Genomic DNA, 17,500 nt, shown 5'->3' with positions numbered 1-17,500 from the left:
AAGAAGACCGAAAAGGGACTCGGAGTTCCATTTCCGCCCCCCCAATTTATAAGAATGGCTTTTCATCTTTGCGAAAGTTGTCTCGAGCCGAATTTAGAATATCGAAGGACTGTGCGAGTCCAGCCCGAATTTTGTGGGCACGAACGCGGCCCGCAGTGTTGGCGACTGTGCGGGTATAAGTAAGCTAACATTAATTGAAGTTTCGCTCTGTCAGCCTCCGCAGAGCCATCGGGACATCGGTCAAAGCCCTGGTCATAGCAAATAGGACAGATGTTAGTGGCGAGGAGACCCGCCACGCTCGGTCTCCTGCACAGGTCCTTGTACTGGGTGCGTGAGCTGTGCACAGGTGGCTGTGTCGGCCGACCTGCATTCACTTCGCACAAAAACCAACCCGCCAACCTCCCCTTCTTTCCTCTCCTGCTCTCCCTCCCTCTCTCCCTCCCTCTCTCCCTCCCTCTCTCCATCCGTCTCCCCCTCCGTCCCTCACCCTCTCCCTCGTTCCCACTCTCCCTGCCTCCCTTCCCTCATCCCTTCCTCCCTCCCTCTCTCCTTCCCTCTCTCTCTCTCCCTCTCTCTCTCCCTCTCTCTCTCCCTCTCTCTCTCCCTCCCTTCTCTCCCTCCCTCTCTCCCTATCCTTCCTTCCTGCTCTCCTTTTGATGTCTCCTGTGCTTCGGATTTCCTCTTCCATAAGCATTATCTCTTTTCTCCTGCACCCTTCTCTCCTGTGTTTTTTTCTCTTCCCTTATTCCCCACCCTTGTTCTTGTACGGTACCCTCCCCATTCCCGCTTATTATTCCCATTGCCTCTCTACCCCTACTCCTTTCCCTCTGTTACCGGCTCAAGACCAACCGCGCTCGTAAATCTTCTTGTCATTTTCGCTTTCTACCGTTTCTGTCGCCGCTCCACAAAGCCCCGTTTCGGCCACTGTCTCTTCCCTTTCGACGTGCACACACCGTACCGTAAATGCCGTTAAAACTCGACGTTGGAGGAGCAATATCTTCTCCTTCTGCATTAGCTCTGGGCTTGTATATATAATTCTTCACGCGTATTCTATGGAACTCGTTGATGATTAGACTAACCGAGATGATATGATAAATGTGGGTATCATGATAATACTAATGAATTGATATACCCACCTGGTCTCCCCTCGTAACGTTTTTTTCTAGTTTTCTTGCCGCAACTTTCGCTTTAAAAAAATCATCCATTTACCTTCCCCTCAATTCTCCATTCATTGCATTGTAACGGCCTTCATACACTTATTTCCGAGGTCATCGAGGTTTCTGCCCTCGGTAAGATGAGCTGCACATCCTTCTAAGATTCATGCGATCGCTATCAAGTATTCCTTTGCCTCCACCCCCCCCTCCACACCTCCTCTTCTCTTTTCTTCTTCTTCATCTCCCTTCCTCTTTCCCCTCTCCTCTCTATGCTATCCCCATTTCCATCCTTTCCTCCTCCCCCCCTCCCTTCTATCCTCTCCTCCTCCCCTCCCTTCCATCCTTTCCCCCTCCCCCTCCCATCCATCCTATCCCCCTCCCCCTCCCTTCCATCCTTTCCCCCTCCCCCTCCCTTCCATCCTTTCCCCCCTCCCCCATCCTCTCATGTCCGTCCCCTCCATCCTTTTCTCCCACCCCTTCTCCCTCTCCCTCCTTCCTTTTCTACCCCTCCCACCTCTCCATCCATCCTCTTCTACCCTCTTCCTCCCTTACCCCCTTCCCCCTCCCTTGACTACCCTCTGTGCACCATGGATGGCAACCAATTCCTCCACAGAAGCGTCAGGAAATAAGCTCTTCAGTTGGCCGAGGTCCTTATCGTGGGATATTAATCTCGCCAACAATTGGGGTTTCAATTTTGCTTGTGGTTCAGACGGGCGATCTCTGGTTGGAGCTTCGGTTCACGAGCTCGTCGGTTAAAAGTTTTGCTCGATCTCTTTTATTTTTTGTTTTCGATTTTTTTTTTAGTTTCATAGTTGCGGTTTCTAAGTTTTTGTGTTTTAATAGCTGTTAGTTCATATACATATTTTTATTTTTGGTGAAAGATTATTCAGATACATACAGACAGACAAACCTAGGCACGCATACGATCCTGCTGATTTTGAGACAAGACTGAGAGAAACAGACAGAACAGACAGCCAAGCAAGATACTGGTAAACATACGGCCATACAGACAGACAAGCGCACATGCAGACAGACACAAACAGGTGAATAAACAGAGAAATACAGGCACGTGAATAAACAGAGAAATACAGGCACGTGAATAAACAGACAGACATAGACATAGACATAGAGACAGAGACAGACGTATACACAGACAGGGACAGAAAGGGAGAGAGGCATAGTCAGACATAGAGACAGAAGCATAGAGACAGAGAAAGGGACAGAGGCATAGACACAGAGACCACAGGCAACAGACAGACAAACAGTCGAATACAGACAGACAGGCAGAGAAAGACAGGTGGACGGCCAGTACTATTGCGAAGAGATAACAAACAAGCATGCAGACTGGCAGTCAGGCAGAGAACATACAGGTGTAAGAGTTAGTGGGTGGGTCCGCAGCGGCCTGCAGTAGCGTGAAGTCCGCCGTAATCGCTAAAAGTGCAAGATGAATAAGCAGAGGCTCGCCTGTAACTTTGGCTTTCCTAATCTTTGAGTAACAATCGAACGCGTGCGTCAGAGCCGTCATCACATTTGCTCCCAGCCGCCGACTGGCCCCCTCGCCTCCTCGTAAAGTGGACCCGGAATTGCGACGACGGCGGTGGAGGAGCGTGTGATGTATTCCCGTGCATATTTCTTCCTCATGTGCGTGACTGACCGCTTTAAAATCCAGGGGACGCGGCGAGGGCGGGGTTCGAGGCGACGCGGGTTGAGATACAGGAGGGGGAAACGTGCTAACGAAGGGTGAGAGGACGGATTTGTAGTGGATTCGTGTGGATTCGGAGGCTCGGCAGGATTCTTGGCTGGTGTGAATAGTGGATGAGTTGGGAATAGGCTTGGGGAGTATGGTAACTCAGCAAGCCCACTTTTTGTAATTGGCAAAGTTGTGGTCTCACTCGGCGTGGTGCAACTGGCGAGAAAACGACGTTTTTTGGGCGTCGAGGTGGTTGCGTGTGGGTGTGTCGATAGCCTGCGATGGGTGAGGGCAGCAGGTGATGGCGGAGCGGTCGGGAGGGCGAGAGGGCGGGTAAGGCACTCAGAAAACAAGTTTGAATGGAACTTTATTACCTCCAGGGAATGTGGCGAGGGAGATACGGCGGCCGAGTGCTGTCAAACTTCCTTCCATCTTGAGGCCACACCCGCGTCGCCGACCACGCGAGGCGCTCAGACGGGCATCAACACTTTTTCAGGCCACATGTATGCTGCCATTGTTGCAATATTTCTGACGTCACTGCTGCCCCGGCCACGTACTCCATATTAACGTCGAATGATGCCCTTCCGCGAATGTTTGGCATCGCCCCTGTATTACGAACTGAGGGAAGGGCCAGCTATCCTTTCCGTCGGAGGCCTTTGCAGGAGAGATTAGCTTATTGTGATACTCAGTAGCGTGTATCCTCAGGCTTCTTACCACACGCAGGTCGAGCTGTATGCATCACGTCGACCAGAAAACCAGGAAGACAGGCTGCGATGTGCGGACGAGTTGCCCGATATTCTGTATTCGTGCGCGTGCTTTGGCGTCGCAGCTTTCTCGGCTTTACCTGCGCTTCTTGTGTCTTCTGTCAAGATATAAAATTGATCGTGTTTTACATGCAGGCACTCAGGCACGCATTCGCTCGTGCATACATGCTTAGTGGTTCACACGAAACACACATACACACACACACTCACTCACTCACTCACTCACTCACTCACTCACTCACTCACTCACTCACTCACTCACTCACTCACTCACTCTGTGTGTGTGTGTGTGTGTGTGTGTATGTGTGTGTGTATGTGTATGTGTATGTATATGTATATGTGTATGTGTATGTGTATGTATATGTATATGTATATGTATATGTATATGTATATGTATATGTATATGTGTATGTGTATGTGCGTGTGTGTGTGTGTATTTGTTTGTTTGTTCGTTCGATTATTCTTACATACTCATCTTCTAACACACACGATATGATGGGATTGTAGGTAGCGACAGTTTTTTTATGCGGTAGGGTTGCATAAAGTAGATACCTTGAGAAAAATCTGTAAAACTCGACCGATGTAACAATGTCCACGATTTTGTGAGATGCTTACCTCGCTGCCGTGTGCCGTGCCCCGAAATGTCTCTGTGGGGGCGGTGTGGCGCATCCCCAGGTTGACTTTCGAGTAATTGAGGCTGTGTTGCTTATTGTTACAATGAGACGAGGTTTTTATGCGTATGTTGGCTTATTGTTGATTGTGCAATTATCGTTGTCTTCACGAAGTATGCATTGCTATTTAGGCTGTACCCGTTTTTTAAATAAGGAGAACTGTCTTATTTACATCAGTTATATCTCCAAGGGTTGCTTCCGCGTGCATTTCAGCAGGCTTTTCTTCGGCGTTGCAGGACGGGTGTGGGTGGTGGCGGGTTTGTGTATTGGGTTGGAGCAGCATGAAGGTGACGTTGTCCGCCACCGATGGGGAAGTCACGCTAACCTTTACCAGTTTCCGGATCGAATTTATTTTTGATGCCGAGGAGTCACGGTGTGGATGTTATATATATATATATATATATATATATATATATATATATATATATATATATATATATATACATACATATATATATACATATGGGGACGCGGTGGCCGAATGGTTAGAGCGTCGGACTCAAGACTGTCACGACGGTAATCTGAGTTCGAGGGTTCGAGTCACCAGGCCGGCGCGTTGTTTCCCATGGGCAAGGAACTTCACCTCGATTGCCTGCCTAGCCACTGGGTGGCCAAGCCAGCCCAAGTCAGTGCCGGGTGAATACAGGGAAATACGGGGAAAACAAAAAAAACACCGGGCGGAAGGCAATAGCAAACCACCGCTCTAAATTGCCAAGAAAAATCATGGAGGCCCATGATCGCCAAGGCCGCGGTGGCCGAATGGTTAGAGCGTCGGACTCAAGACTGTCACGACGGCAATCTAAGTTCGAGCGTTCGAGTCACCGGCCGGGGCGTTGTTCCCTTGGGCAGGGAACTTCACCTTGATTGCCTACCTAAGCCACTGGGTGGCCAAGCCAGGCCAAGTCAGTGCTGGTCCCAAGTCCGGATAAAATAGAGGGAATGATTACCTAAAAAAAAAAAAAAAAAAAAAAAAAAGGTAACACCGGCACTCTCCGTGGAAAGGAACTGGGGACTCTACCACGCACTCACTCCAAGAGCATCACAACATGAAAACTACAATTAAATATCGTGCTGTGACCACGGCGGCTCAGACATGAACCTACCGTTAAAAAAAAAAAAAATATATATATATATATATACATATATATATATATATATACATATATATATATATATATATACATACATATATATATATATATATATATATATATATATATATATATATATACACATATATACACAAACATTATATATATATATATATATATATATATATATATATATTTTATATATATATATATATATATACATATACATGTATACACACACACACACACACACACACACACACACACACACACACACACACACACACACACACACACACACACACACACACACACACACACACACACACACACACACACACACACACACAACACACACACACACACATACATACATGCATACATACATACATACATACATACATACATACACATACACACACATATAATGTATGTATGTATATGTACGTATTTATATATATGTATGTATATGTATTTTGTAGATAGATATTACAAACACATGTTTGAAAATGCAGTGTGTGAAGGTCTCGAGTTGCACATTATGCAGTCAGTGTTTAGGAAGAAAGGTCACGTCGGGTCAGCATCAGACGTGGCCAGATGGCGAGACTCGCACAAAGGGTCTGTTGTTGTTGACAATTTGACGATGCGGGGATGCCGTGCGAGGGCGACCGGGGTGTCATTTGAGGGCGTTCCTGGTATGGTTGAGTGGAGGTGTCAGCGGTGGTCAGCGAGGAGGACTGAGTGACGTCACGGAGGGTAATCCTCGGTCTCTGATGAGGGGACGGTTTTTCTCGTCCCGGTTCGCGTCATGTTGGGTGTCGAATATGAGCTCCCTCGGCCGGGCAAGGGGCATGGGGGTCACGCGGGTCAACCAGGGTCGGCCTGGGACGGGCGAGAAGGGTAAAGTGCGTTGACGGGGCAGGGGGGGAGGGGGGATGTACACAGTGAGCTTAAGGGATGTTTAGTGTCAGGTGAAAGGTTCTGCGTGTGTGAAGTAGATTTTCTTTTATGTATCTGAAAAGTTACTCTGCGGCTGAAAACCCCATTCTAAGACGAACATCTACATTGAGGCACCAAGGGAATTAGATAATTTGTTGTTTGCCCAAGCGAGTTGCCCGTTATAGTTGCGTGAAAAGAAGGAAATGTGTAGCAGCAGAGGAGGCTTCTTAGGATGTACTCTTTGTAGTTGTTAGCATCTCAACCGCAGCCTTTTCCGGTGTAGGCTTCGTTCTGTGTACGGTACAGGGGGACGATGACTGCTCCATTTTTTGTTTCGGTGTAGGTTTGACAGAGGTTAGTGGAGACGAAGTGACGAGCAGGGTCAAGTGACAGGGAAGATTCACTGTAAAGGGGTTTCTGGGCGGAGATTTGGGTGAGGGTAGAAGTGCGGTCACATGCCCCACAGAGGGTCAGGTCACGCACCGCTGCGCTATCATTCCGACAATCTGTGTCTCTCAACCGATATTTCGCTAGAAATTGTCAAGTACATCATTTGGCTGGGGTTTGGAAGAGGTCGTTTTGGTGGCCGACACAAGGAAGGAACTTCATTTTCCGAAGAATAACTTCGTAAAAAAAACTAGCAAAGTTTATTCACATTTCAGGTGACTGGACCTGTTACCTCTCTAAAGTACAGGGTACGTCAGTTTGGAGGAAAAAAAACGTGCTTTTAGGTGAGAACTTATGGCATGGGAACTGATAAACGGAACATTCATGGGTTGTCCGTTTTTCATGGGAAATGAGCTTTTTGGCCATGTGCACAAGCTGGAATAAGCTGGCGCCTGATCAACTGTGTAAAGGATGATGCCACAGCTGTAGAACATTTGATGCGAGTCTTCCTCTAATGATGAGAGAAACTCTTGATAGCGCATATATAAATCTGATTAACTTAATAATTGGCAGCTGCGTGCTCGCTGCACCGGAGCCTTCGTACTTATAATTGTTTATGTTCCGATAGCAGTGGCAACAAAGAAAAAGTTCAGGGGAAGAGCAAGTGACTCTGAGAGCTCTTGACATTCACACTCAAATGCCGAGTCTGGTGCTGGACTGCTGTAATTAGGGCCTCGCCGACCCATCTCGCGCGTCCATAAAGCTCAGGGTCCTCTGCCCTGAAAAGCCTCAGCGGCGCCGCGCATCTTCGCCCTTGCCCCGCGTGGCCAGAAGGGCGAATTTGCCTCCGGCGGTGATAGAGAACGAAGTGATAATTAACTACAGATCACAAGAAGCGCTCTGGAAACCCGCGAGAAATCGGGAAGGGATTCTGACCATTGGCACACGGGGGGCATGCTGTTGTATTTTTTCCCGGCGTGACATTCGAGGTACCACGAACACAAAAAGAAACTCGACGTTGTTGCTGGGTTCGTCACGGTATGATGTTTGGGACGCCATGAATGTTTTTTTCCTCGGGCTTCATGAGTTGATTGGATCCCCAGAACTTGTTACTTCTGGCGTATGATGATGATGATTATGATGGTAGCTGGGGAGGGGGAGGAGCGCTAGGCGAAGGTCCCGGGTATGTGTATAAGAAACTGTAGGAGTGGCTGAAGAAGGCCTTAGAAGTTGGGCTCGTGTCTTGTATAGGAAGTGTTGCCTGATAGAGACGGTCTGTAGTACTTTGTGATGTTAGGATCTGTTCTCTTAGGAAACACTTCTGGCGTCCTTGGTTCTGTTTCAATAGTTCCTAAGTGTTATTTATTCCGTGCTGACCCGGACCGTGTAGGGCTGCTTTGATGCTGGTGTGAATTGGATGGAATGGAGTTAGATGTAGACATGTCTGTGTTGATGTTACTTACTCACCGCCATTTATCATGTTAAATGAGTCATTACTAAATTTAATGTTAGTGGGTGCCATCCTTAACAGGCATTGTTATCAGGCTACACTGAGTAACAGCGGGGTTCTAGGTTAGCGTGAGGTCAAATATTGCCCCCAAAATAATACATTTATGGGATCGTCGGAAAGAAAAAAAAAGGCAAGTACTAATGTTCTCGGGGAAGAAGGAGGAAGAAAGGACGAGGAGGGTTGATGGACGGAGGAGGGGAGAGAGGGGTGAGAGCGAGGGGGGGGGAGAGTGGGGCGGGAGTGGGGGAGGGGGGCGGGCGGGCGGGGAGGAGAGGAGGTTTTAAGATGGGTGAGTCTGGCTGTGGCGGCGGCGTGTCGGAGATGGAGGGGGGGGGGGATGACTCACGAGTCGGGTCTCATGTCGGTTCACAGTTGTAGATCATCTGTGCCAGGGTTTTCTTGGCTTCTTTTATTTTCTATTTGGTCTTATGAATGCGACGAGAAAATGCCCCTGACAGTTTATTTAGTTCTACCAAGGAAGTTTATCAGTTGAGGGGAGGGCGTTGTGGACAGCTAAATATATCGTGTGATGATCAGTCTTAATTACTTTCATTGGTGGTGTTGTGCTGTGACTGACCCGCTCGGCTCTAGCGCTTGTTATCCGGCGGGGCATATTAGTGTAGAGATCTGTGAATGGTGTTCAGGCAGGTGTCACAGGTCGTCTAAGTGGCCGAGTAATTCACCTTAACACCCGCTTTGTTATTCTAATCCTCACCCATCGCTCGTCGGCCGCTGGGCCACGCCTGCAGGCCGCCGTCTTCCCACTCTTCCTCCTCCTCCATCTCCTCCTCCCCCTCCTCCTCCTCCTCCTCTTCCTCCTCCTCCTCCTCGTCCTCCTCCTCCTCCTCGTCCTCCTCCTCCTCCTCCTCCTCTCCTCCTCCTCCTCGTCCTCCTCCTCCTCCTCCTCCTCCTCCTCCTCCTCCTCCTCCTCCTCCTCCTCCTCCTCCTCCTCTCCTGTGGAATAGTCCTCGTTTATCATGGCTCCTTCCAATATCTGTAAGTCGGTCCTTGGCCCACGTGTGCTTTGCTGGACCAACTTAGTCTGGCGGTGCTTCATCTGCGGGCCATTCGCGCTGCAACATATTGTTCACAGCTGTGCCATGTTCTGCGATCCTCTGCAGCGTAATCGCCTTGATCCGCCACAGGCCCATGGCTGTTTCTTGAGCCTACGATCTGCAGATGTATGACAGAAATAAGATAAGTATAGGAAGCCTCTGCCATAGCTTGGCCCACCACATCGCAGCTTTTGTGCTCTGACTACTGACATTACCCCTACCTATATCAATCACTTCACAAATAGCTTTTTACAGACGGTAATGAGGAGACGATAGATAAATTGAAGGTCGGGTGGAGTAGCTCCCCCTCTCCTTTCTCCCCTCCTCGCCCCTCCCGCCAGACGCGAAAACCTTTGATTCTCTTGTTTGCGGCCTCTGCCCCCCCCCCTCCATAACCACCCCTTCCCTTTGTCTGAGCCTCAGTGTTGTTGTCTCACATTCCTCGGGAAATGACCAACGGCGCTACATGTTGTGAAGATCAGGGATGTAGACGGGGGTGGGGTTGTAGCGGGGGCGTGTTGGTAGGAGGGTTGGGGTGGGGTTGGGGGGCGAAGGGATGATTAGACTGATCATAGGAGCGAGGGTGGCGAATTGGGGGATACAATAGAGAGGGCGCTGTGCAGATGCAGGAGGAACCGGGGGAAGTACGGAAGGAATCAAGGAGAATAGTTGCTACCAGCTGGGAGGAGAACTGGTTTGGAAGGGCGAGCAGGGGGGTTGTATGACAATCTGCTTTGATTATTTATAATACGCATCTTTTTCACTGCGACCCGATGTTTACCTTTCGCGATGATTGCGTGGTCGCGGAGCAGGCCCATGGCGTAGTGGAGATGTGTTGTGGTGAGCGATGGTGGTGTAGTGTATCCGCCATCCGACACCACCATAGTCTAGTGACACGGCAGCGCACTGTATCAACGGGTATCGAATCGAGCGCGTCCCTTGTCCTGCACGTAGGACGCACGCTGCTCGCTATCATGGGCCGATTTCTTTGGTCACGGTACCAGGTCGGCCGTGCGCGATGTCTTGACAGCTGAACAAGCCAACGGGCGGCTATCGAAAAGAGGGTCAGATTACGAACATCGGGAGATAGACACAGGCCGAATCGTGACCAAGAAGATACATAGTCTACGAGGACAGAGATAGCTAGCCAGTCAGGCATCAAGTAGCTAAAGCAGACAGACAAGTCAAGGGGACAGACTCATTGGCAGACACAGTAAGTGCAACGATCCACAAGGGAGACGTATAGATAAGTATTGATTTGTGAAAATAATGATGGGAAATTTATTGCGCTGATTAGAGGTGCCGGAGGGACAGTAAATCTCCACGGGGCGACACGAATGGCGGAGATACGCGGCTGCATGTTTTGTTGCTTCGACCAGGCCGCTGTGGATCTGGTGTGCTGTTTCAAGGGAAGGAGTACATGGTGCGTCCAGCCAGTGGCAGTGGAGAGGAGGGATGGGGGCTGCCAAGGTCAGTCTGTTCGACCCAAGCATTATTACCTGACTGATTTGATCACACTGCCAGTAGCATTGCACTCGCAACATTTCAGATAGCTTTTCGCAAATTATTTTAAATGCGCCGCGCTATTTTTTGGATTCGATATGCAACATAACGGAAAGTGTATCAAATCACACAGCGGGTTTCTGTGAAGTTCAGTTGTGCCAGATCAAAGTGCAAGAACAGAGCTCAAGGATAGTCTTACATTAGGCTGGTGAGTGACCAGTTGATCGGGTGAGCGGGTGAAGACGAAGCATATACCGTTATAGTAGACAAGAGAACATACAGCGGCGTAGTTGTAGAGGGAGGCAATGTAACAAACTCTCACACAGCCAAGTTTTGAGTTGTTTGTTTTCGCAGCTTCTAATCTCCACTCTTATCCGTGGCATTTCTGGGCGAATGCGTGCGTCGCGACCGGCACTTCAAGACCTCTATTGATGTGTTGATATTTTATGGTGTCAGGGAGTTCAAAAGTAATTCAGATCCGCCTGTATGGCCCGCCGCGCTGCCTTCTGGCGACCCGACCAGAAGACCGCGGTCAGAAAATAAGCGAAACTTTTTACGAAGGTTAATGTAGTGTGGGCGTGTCAACATGTTGTGGTTGGGAGTGTTGGCGGTGCAGCGCTTGTGTCAAGTACAGTTTGTGGCGGCCCCAAGGACACCGTTAATGGCAGTGTCTCGACGCTGTTATACCAAAACACCGCCTGCTTCCCCCTCTTCCAAGTATAGGGATGGGCAGAGTGGGGCCGTCGCAGTGGCAGGGGGAATTAGCGCAAACACGCACTGCCATACGTGCATGCACCATTCACTCTTTTACCCACTCCATTCACTCCCATTCACTCACTCACTCACTCACTCACTCACTCACTCACTCACTCACTCACTCACTCACTCCTCCTCTCTCTCTCTCTCTCTTCCATTCATTCACTCATTCATTAATTCATTTACTCATTCATTCACTTAGTCATTCACTCATTCATTCTCTCACACCTTTCACACATTCTCTCTCTCTCTCTCTCTCTCTCTCTCTCTCTCTCTCTCTCTCTCTCTCTCTCTCTCTCTCTCTCTCTCTCTCTCTCTCTCTCTCTCTCTCTCTCTCTCTCCTCACACACACACACACACACACACACACACACACACACACACACACACACACACACACACACACACACACACACACACACACACACACACACACACACACACACAGTACACATACAACATCAAAACCCACGCCAAGCATCACATATAACACATTCCTAGATGCGCCAAATCGCCCGTTGTTCTAGCCAGTGGTATGTCTATTTTATAAATCTCTACCTATCTCTCCATCTATCTATCATCCTCTTTCTCTGTCTAACCTATCTATTTTGTTTACTTGTTTATCCATTCATTTTAGGCTGAGGTGCCAAGTGCTGGTTTTGGAGTCGGGTTCTCGAAGGACAAGTTCCCTTGTTCCCTAGTCATCATCCTTGTTTCTTATTCATTCTTGTTTCGTATACATCCTTGTTTCGTATTCATCCTTTTTTCGTGTTTATCCATGTTTCGCTTTCATCCTTGTTTCGCGTTCATCCTTTTTTCGTGTTCATCCTTTTTTCGTGTTCATCCGTGTTTCGCGTTCATCCTTGTTTCGCGTTCATTCTAGTTTCACATTTAACCTTGTTTCGCGTTCATTCTTGTTTCGTATTCATCCTGGCCTCGGCATTTCCGTAGCCAGCCGTTTATCGTTCCTTTTAACTACACAATTTTGGGTGAGGCTTCCCGCGTATATCATCCTGCTGTTATTTCTGTTCTCTGTTAGTCTGTGTATTTAGGTTCCTTATTTGAAGTTACCCTCTCTTTTTCTTCTCCCTCTTCCTCTCATTTTACTCTCTCCCTCTCCTTTTCCACTCTCCCTCTTCCTCCCCCTCCCCTTCTCTTATTCCCTCTTCTTTATTTCCCTTTCTCTCTCTTTCCATTCCTTTCGTCTTCCCCTTCCTCCGGTATCTCGCCTCTCTCCCTACTCTCCCCTCTCTTCCTACTCTCCCCTCTCTTCCTTCTCTCCCTTCCCTGCCCTCTCTCCCTTCCCTCTTAATTCATCCCTTTTCTCTCTCCTGTGCCTCTTCCCTCTTCGCCCTTCATCTCTCTCTTTCTCGACTCATGAATTTTTATTTCCCTTTAGATCTCTCTTTCCAATGGTCTCTCTCAAGTCTCCTTGCCTTTGTTTCCTCTCCGACGCCTCCACACTCCAAATCGACCGTCTCCCAGCGTATTGATTTATGCACATACATACGTGAAGCGCGTGGCGGCATTATTTCCCCGTAAGTCAATCCTGGGTACACGGCGCCTCGTATCGCGTGTGTGTTCCCAGGTTCGTCGGGCTTTCTGTCTCAGTATTTTTTTTCTGTTTCTTTTCTCACGTGATGCGATTGCCCGCTTGGTATTTGTGTCATCATTCTAGCTCTTTCTTTCCTCGTTCACTCCCAAATTTCACCTTTGTTGGACGTCGGTGTTCCTTTGGTGGAAGTTGGTAGGCCCGACGTTCCCTGCCCCGAGGCCCTCCCCGCTCCCAGTCCACACCCCGGTTACAGCCCCACCCCCTTTGCTTCGACTTGCCGGCTCGTCTGGCGCCTGTCTGTCCCCACGCCCTTCCCCCTCCCTCCCTCCCTCCTTGCACGGTAGGCCTAACGTTTACACGCTCTTGAAAGCGATCGAATGTGGTGAGTAACGTAACTAATGCTTTTGTTTTTTCTTCTTTTCCAGTTCTGTGCGCGAAGAACCTGTCCAAGAAGGATTTTTTCCGTAAGTATCAAGCTGGAGCGGCTCGCCGACTCAGGATTACGATGAGTGGATCTGTCGATAACGATAGCCACGCGGACTCAGGATTAATGCAATGCGTATTTCCACAGGGTGTAGGTCAGAGGAGTACTTTTTAGATTATGGAAAGATGTTAGGTAAATGCCATCGGCTGACGGCAAGAATTGGAGAATCAGTGGAGGCCAGAAGTAACGGTCGAGCGAAAGATGAGAGAGGGAGACAGGCGAGTTGTAGATTTAAGTTGAGTAAGAAGTGAGTAAGAGATGAGTGGGTGAGTAAGAAGTGCTTCTAATCGTAGGAATATGTGTAGGCGGATACTTTGCTGGAGTAAGATATGAAAAAAATGTTGAGCTTCATGAAAGGTATGCACGAGTACGAGAGACGGACGAGAACTAATTGCAGATGAAAGATGTGAAACTAAAGCGTGAACGTTGGGAATCTACTTTTAAAACCGACCGAGAGCGAGATAGCAGTATAATATACAGGATGTGTTAGCGAGTCTTGTTAGAGGGATTCGGATAGGGATAGAGCAGTGGTTGGGTACGCGAGTCTAGAGTTGTCGTTTAGAGGCTCATGAAAATGAACATCAAGGAACTAAGGTTACAAGGAGAGAAATGCCTAGGGAACAGAATGTACGAGCAGAGTTAGCAATGTTACTTTCTACAGTTTGTCTGATATTCCCACTTGGCATCGAACAAGTTTACCACCGCCTTGGCTGCCTTACCAGCAGTACCTGTCACTACCAATCTCGCCACTACCAGCACACCACATGCGCCGCTGTAAAATTTGCGCGACCCTGACTGCTAGTACCAGCTCGGCAGCTGCACCCACCAGTGGCTGCCCGCTGTAGCCACCCATCTCTGTTGTAGCATCCTGTTAATTATCGGTTGTGCAGCGAGCGCGGGTGAGCTACAATACCCGGCTCTGCCCTCTTGCCTGCACAGCGTTAGTCGCTCATTCATCTCGCCGTGCCAGGACGGCCGCGCGTTAGGTGAGCGTCCATTGTTGGTGAAGTCGGGGTACGGCTTCGTCAGCTTTGTATCTTGATGACGGATCTTGATAGATTTTAAGAGATAGGTAATGGTGGATAATGGAGTCCCCCGTGTTCGAGGTGGCCGTAACTCTTTCCAGTGTGCTTGCCATAAAGATTTTTTCTGTCCGGCCATCGCCGAGGCAAGTATCGAGTTGCGAGAAGGTGAACCGGCATCAAGCCACACGGCCGCCGTGCCTTCATCACCAGCAATCTCGATTTAATAGCCAGGGAAGGCTGGGCGTGTTGCTAATTAGATTCCATATTTATATTTGAATAGCCGAGGCTGTTGACCTGTCTCCCATCTTTTCAGGTGTTTAAGAGAAGACCGGTAAGTCATTCATTCGCCTTGATTACACATTCACGGGCTGTTGCAAGACACCTCCTCTTCCCGCTTCCCCGCTCCCCAAAGGCCGAGGGTGAGGGAAGAGCCAGCAATTGTAATAAAGAAGGAGACTGAGAAAACCCGAGGAGAGGAGGGGAGTCTTTAATATTTGAATGTGTTTGTTTAGCCGCCGAGCCTCCAGGACGCCTCGTTCGGGTGGATGACAACTTCTTACTGCATCCGGCCGAGTGCACTGACAAGATGCAGTCATTTTGGTGTTCTCAACCCAAGGGAAATACGTCTTGGACATATATAAATATATATATATATATATATATATATATATATATATATATATATATATATATATATATATATATTATATATATATATATATAATGTTTTCTGGAGCAAATATGCTCCTACCTCGGACAGCGCGAAGGCCTTTAATAAGAGAGTGGGTTATCGCAAAATGAGGCGCCCGGGGATACAGCGTCAGAGCCTCTTCCCCGACACCCTCCGGCCGCATCTGCAGGCTGTTTACTCGTTCCGTGCGCAGCGCTATTGCATCTTGCAACCTATGCTTAACTAACACGACTCCACCGATCCCCCTTTCGTTCCCACAGTGCACGGTGCACGAGGCCTTACCCGCGCCCACGCCACACGCATTCCATTATGGATAGTGTGACTTTTTGAACGAAACACGTAGGGCGTGTGAGGCTGACCGGGGCACATTTCCTTCAGCCTTTTTTCTTCCTTGGGTGCGCGCTCTTAATGGCCTGATTTAGCCACGGCGAAGTTACAAACTTGCACGCTTTTTTAGCGCGGAATGTAGATCACGTTTTCTTATCCGATCGATCGATAAGATAGTCATTATCAGGCGAAAAAGTTCGAGAGAATGAGTGACTGAGGCCGAGAGTGTGATATTTTGCCCTCGACGTTGAAGGTCGTGGCTGGGAAAGGAAAGTCGGCTCACGCGACGGCGGTGAAGGAGGGAGGAAGATGATGCAAAAATATTGACTTTTTCACGCTTTTCTTTTCGTTTCCATTTTTTCCTTATTGTTTTTCTCTGTTTCCTACTCCCTTTTCCCCCGCTCCGTTCCTCTTTTTCTGCTCCCTTTCCTCTCTCTTGTTTTCTCCTGTTTTCTCTCCTGTTTCTCTCTTTCTCTCTCTCTCTCTCTTCTCTCTCTTTCTCTCTCTCTCTCTTTCTCCTCTTCTCTCTCTCCTTCTCCCTCCCTTCCCTCCCTCCTCTCTCCTCCCTCCTCCTCCCTTTCTCTCTTTCTCTCTCTTCTCCTCTCTTCTCTCCTTTTCTCTCTCTCTTCTCTCTCTTTCTCTCTCCTCTCTCTCTCCTCTCTCTCTCTCTCTTCTCTCTCTCTCCTCTCTCTCTCTCTCTCTCTCTCTCTCTCTCTCTCTCTCTCTCTCTCTCTCTCTCTCTCTCTCTCTCTCTCTCTCATTTTTTGTCTTTCTCTGTTTCTCTATCTGTTTCTGTTTTCTTCTTCTCCTCCTCCTCCTCCTCCTCCTCCTCCTCCTCCTCCTCCTCCTCCTCCTCCTCCTCCTCCTCCTCCTCCTCCTCCTCCTCCTCCTCCTCCTCCTCCTCCTCGAGCGAGCCGGTCACTTCCTCCTCATGCCATGATCCGTAAACAATGCGCACGGGCAAGCGGGCACTGAAGGAAGCTTTGCCTAGCGCCGCGCCGCCGCCACTCCGCCGCCGCCGCCGACTTGCCTCCCCACCCGCGGCCGACGGGTTATCCACCGCCGTCGCTGAAACAACCGGTCGCGACGTGATCTTGTAATGGTGTTTAAAAACCGCGCCGCGCATTGGATGTGCTTCGTCACTGCAGCGCCATTTAGCCGTGCTTCCCTGACCCACATCCCATACGTGTCTCCCGCCTCCGCCGACGCTTCGCTTCGCAGAGGAGACAGCAGCGGCGGCTTCGGCTTCTCAGGCTCGAGGACGCCTCACGAAAACAGCTGCTTATATATACACACGGGTGTTTAACGTTTTATCCCCTGCTCGTATGTTGCTGGCTTTCGCAACCTCCTCAGCCTGAAGTAACCGAGGCCGGGCAGACACAGAGCTGGGTACGACTGTTTTTTTTTCTTCTTCATTTTTTACCTTTCTTTTTTTTTTTTTTTTACTTTTGTGTTATTTTTTGTACATCGCGAGCAGCCAGGCGTCTTGGTGACGTTATCCTGAGACAAGTGGGAGGATAAGGAGGTGACGCCATGATTATCGCCTCCTGATGATAACATGAGGAGGTTATTTGTCCTTGTGCGGGATGTTGAGCACGAAGACCATGTGGCGACGTGGCCGAGGGGGTTACTACAGGTCGCTCTCTCTCTTTCGCTCTTTCTTTTCTTTCCGTCTCACTCCTGCCTGTCTCTGCCTGTCTCTGTCTGTCTGTCTGTCTGTTTGACTGACTCTCTCTCTCTCTCTCTCTCTCTCTCTCTCTCTCTCTCTCTCTCTCTCTCTCTCTCTCTCTCTTTTTTTTTCTTTCTCTTTCTTTCTTTTCTCTCGCTCGCTCGCTCGCTCTCGTCCTCTTTAATATGTCTGTCTATCTATCTTGTCTATTTGTCAGCCTCAATTCAGT

General features: G+C 48.9%; 1 protein-coding gene across 2 annotated transcripts in view; it reads left to right on the top strand.

Moving 5' to 3' along the window:
- The window catches only part of LOC119574258 (E3 ubiquitin-protein ligase SMURF1-like), an 81,196-nt gene that overhangs the window by 12,063 nt on the left and 51,633 nt on the right, over nt 1-17,500 (top strand). For both annotated transcript variants that reach the window (XM_037921417.1, XM_037921416.1), the window contains exon 2: nt 13,501-13,539. In XM_037921417.1, coding sequence (XP_037777345.1) covers nt 13,501-13,539 — 39 coding nt within the window. The remainder of the gene's footprint in view (nt 1-13,500; nt 13,540-17,500) is intronic.

The sequence above is a fragment of the Penaeus monodon genome, chromosome 6 (assembly GCF_015228065.2).
Source record: "Penaeus monodon isolate SGIC_2016 chromosome 6, NSTDA_Pmon_1, whole genome shotgun sequence".
Lineage (NCBI taxonomy): Eukaryota > Metazoa > Arthropoda > Malacostraca > Decapoda > Penaeidae > Penaeus > Penaeus monodon.
This window is presented reverse-complemented; position numbering and strand designations above follow the sequence as displayed.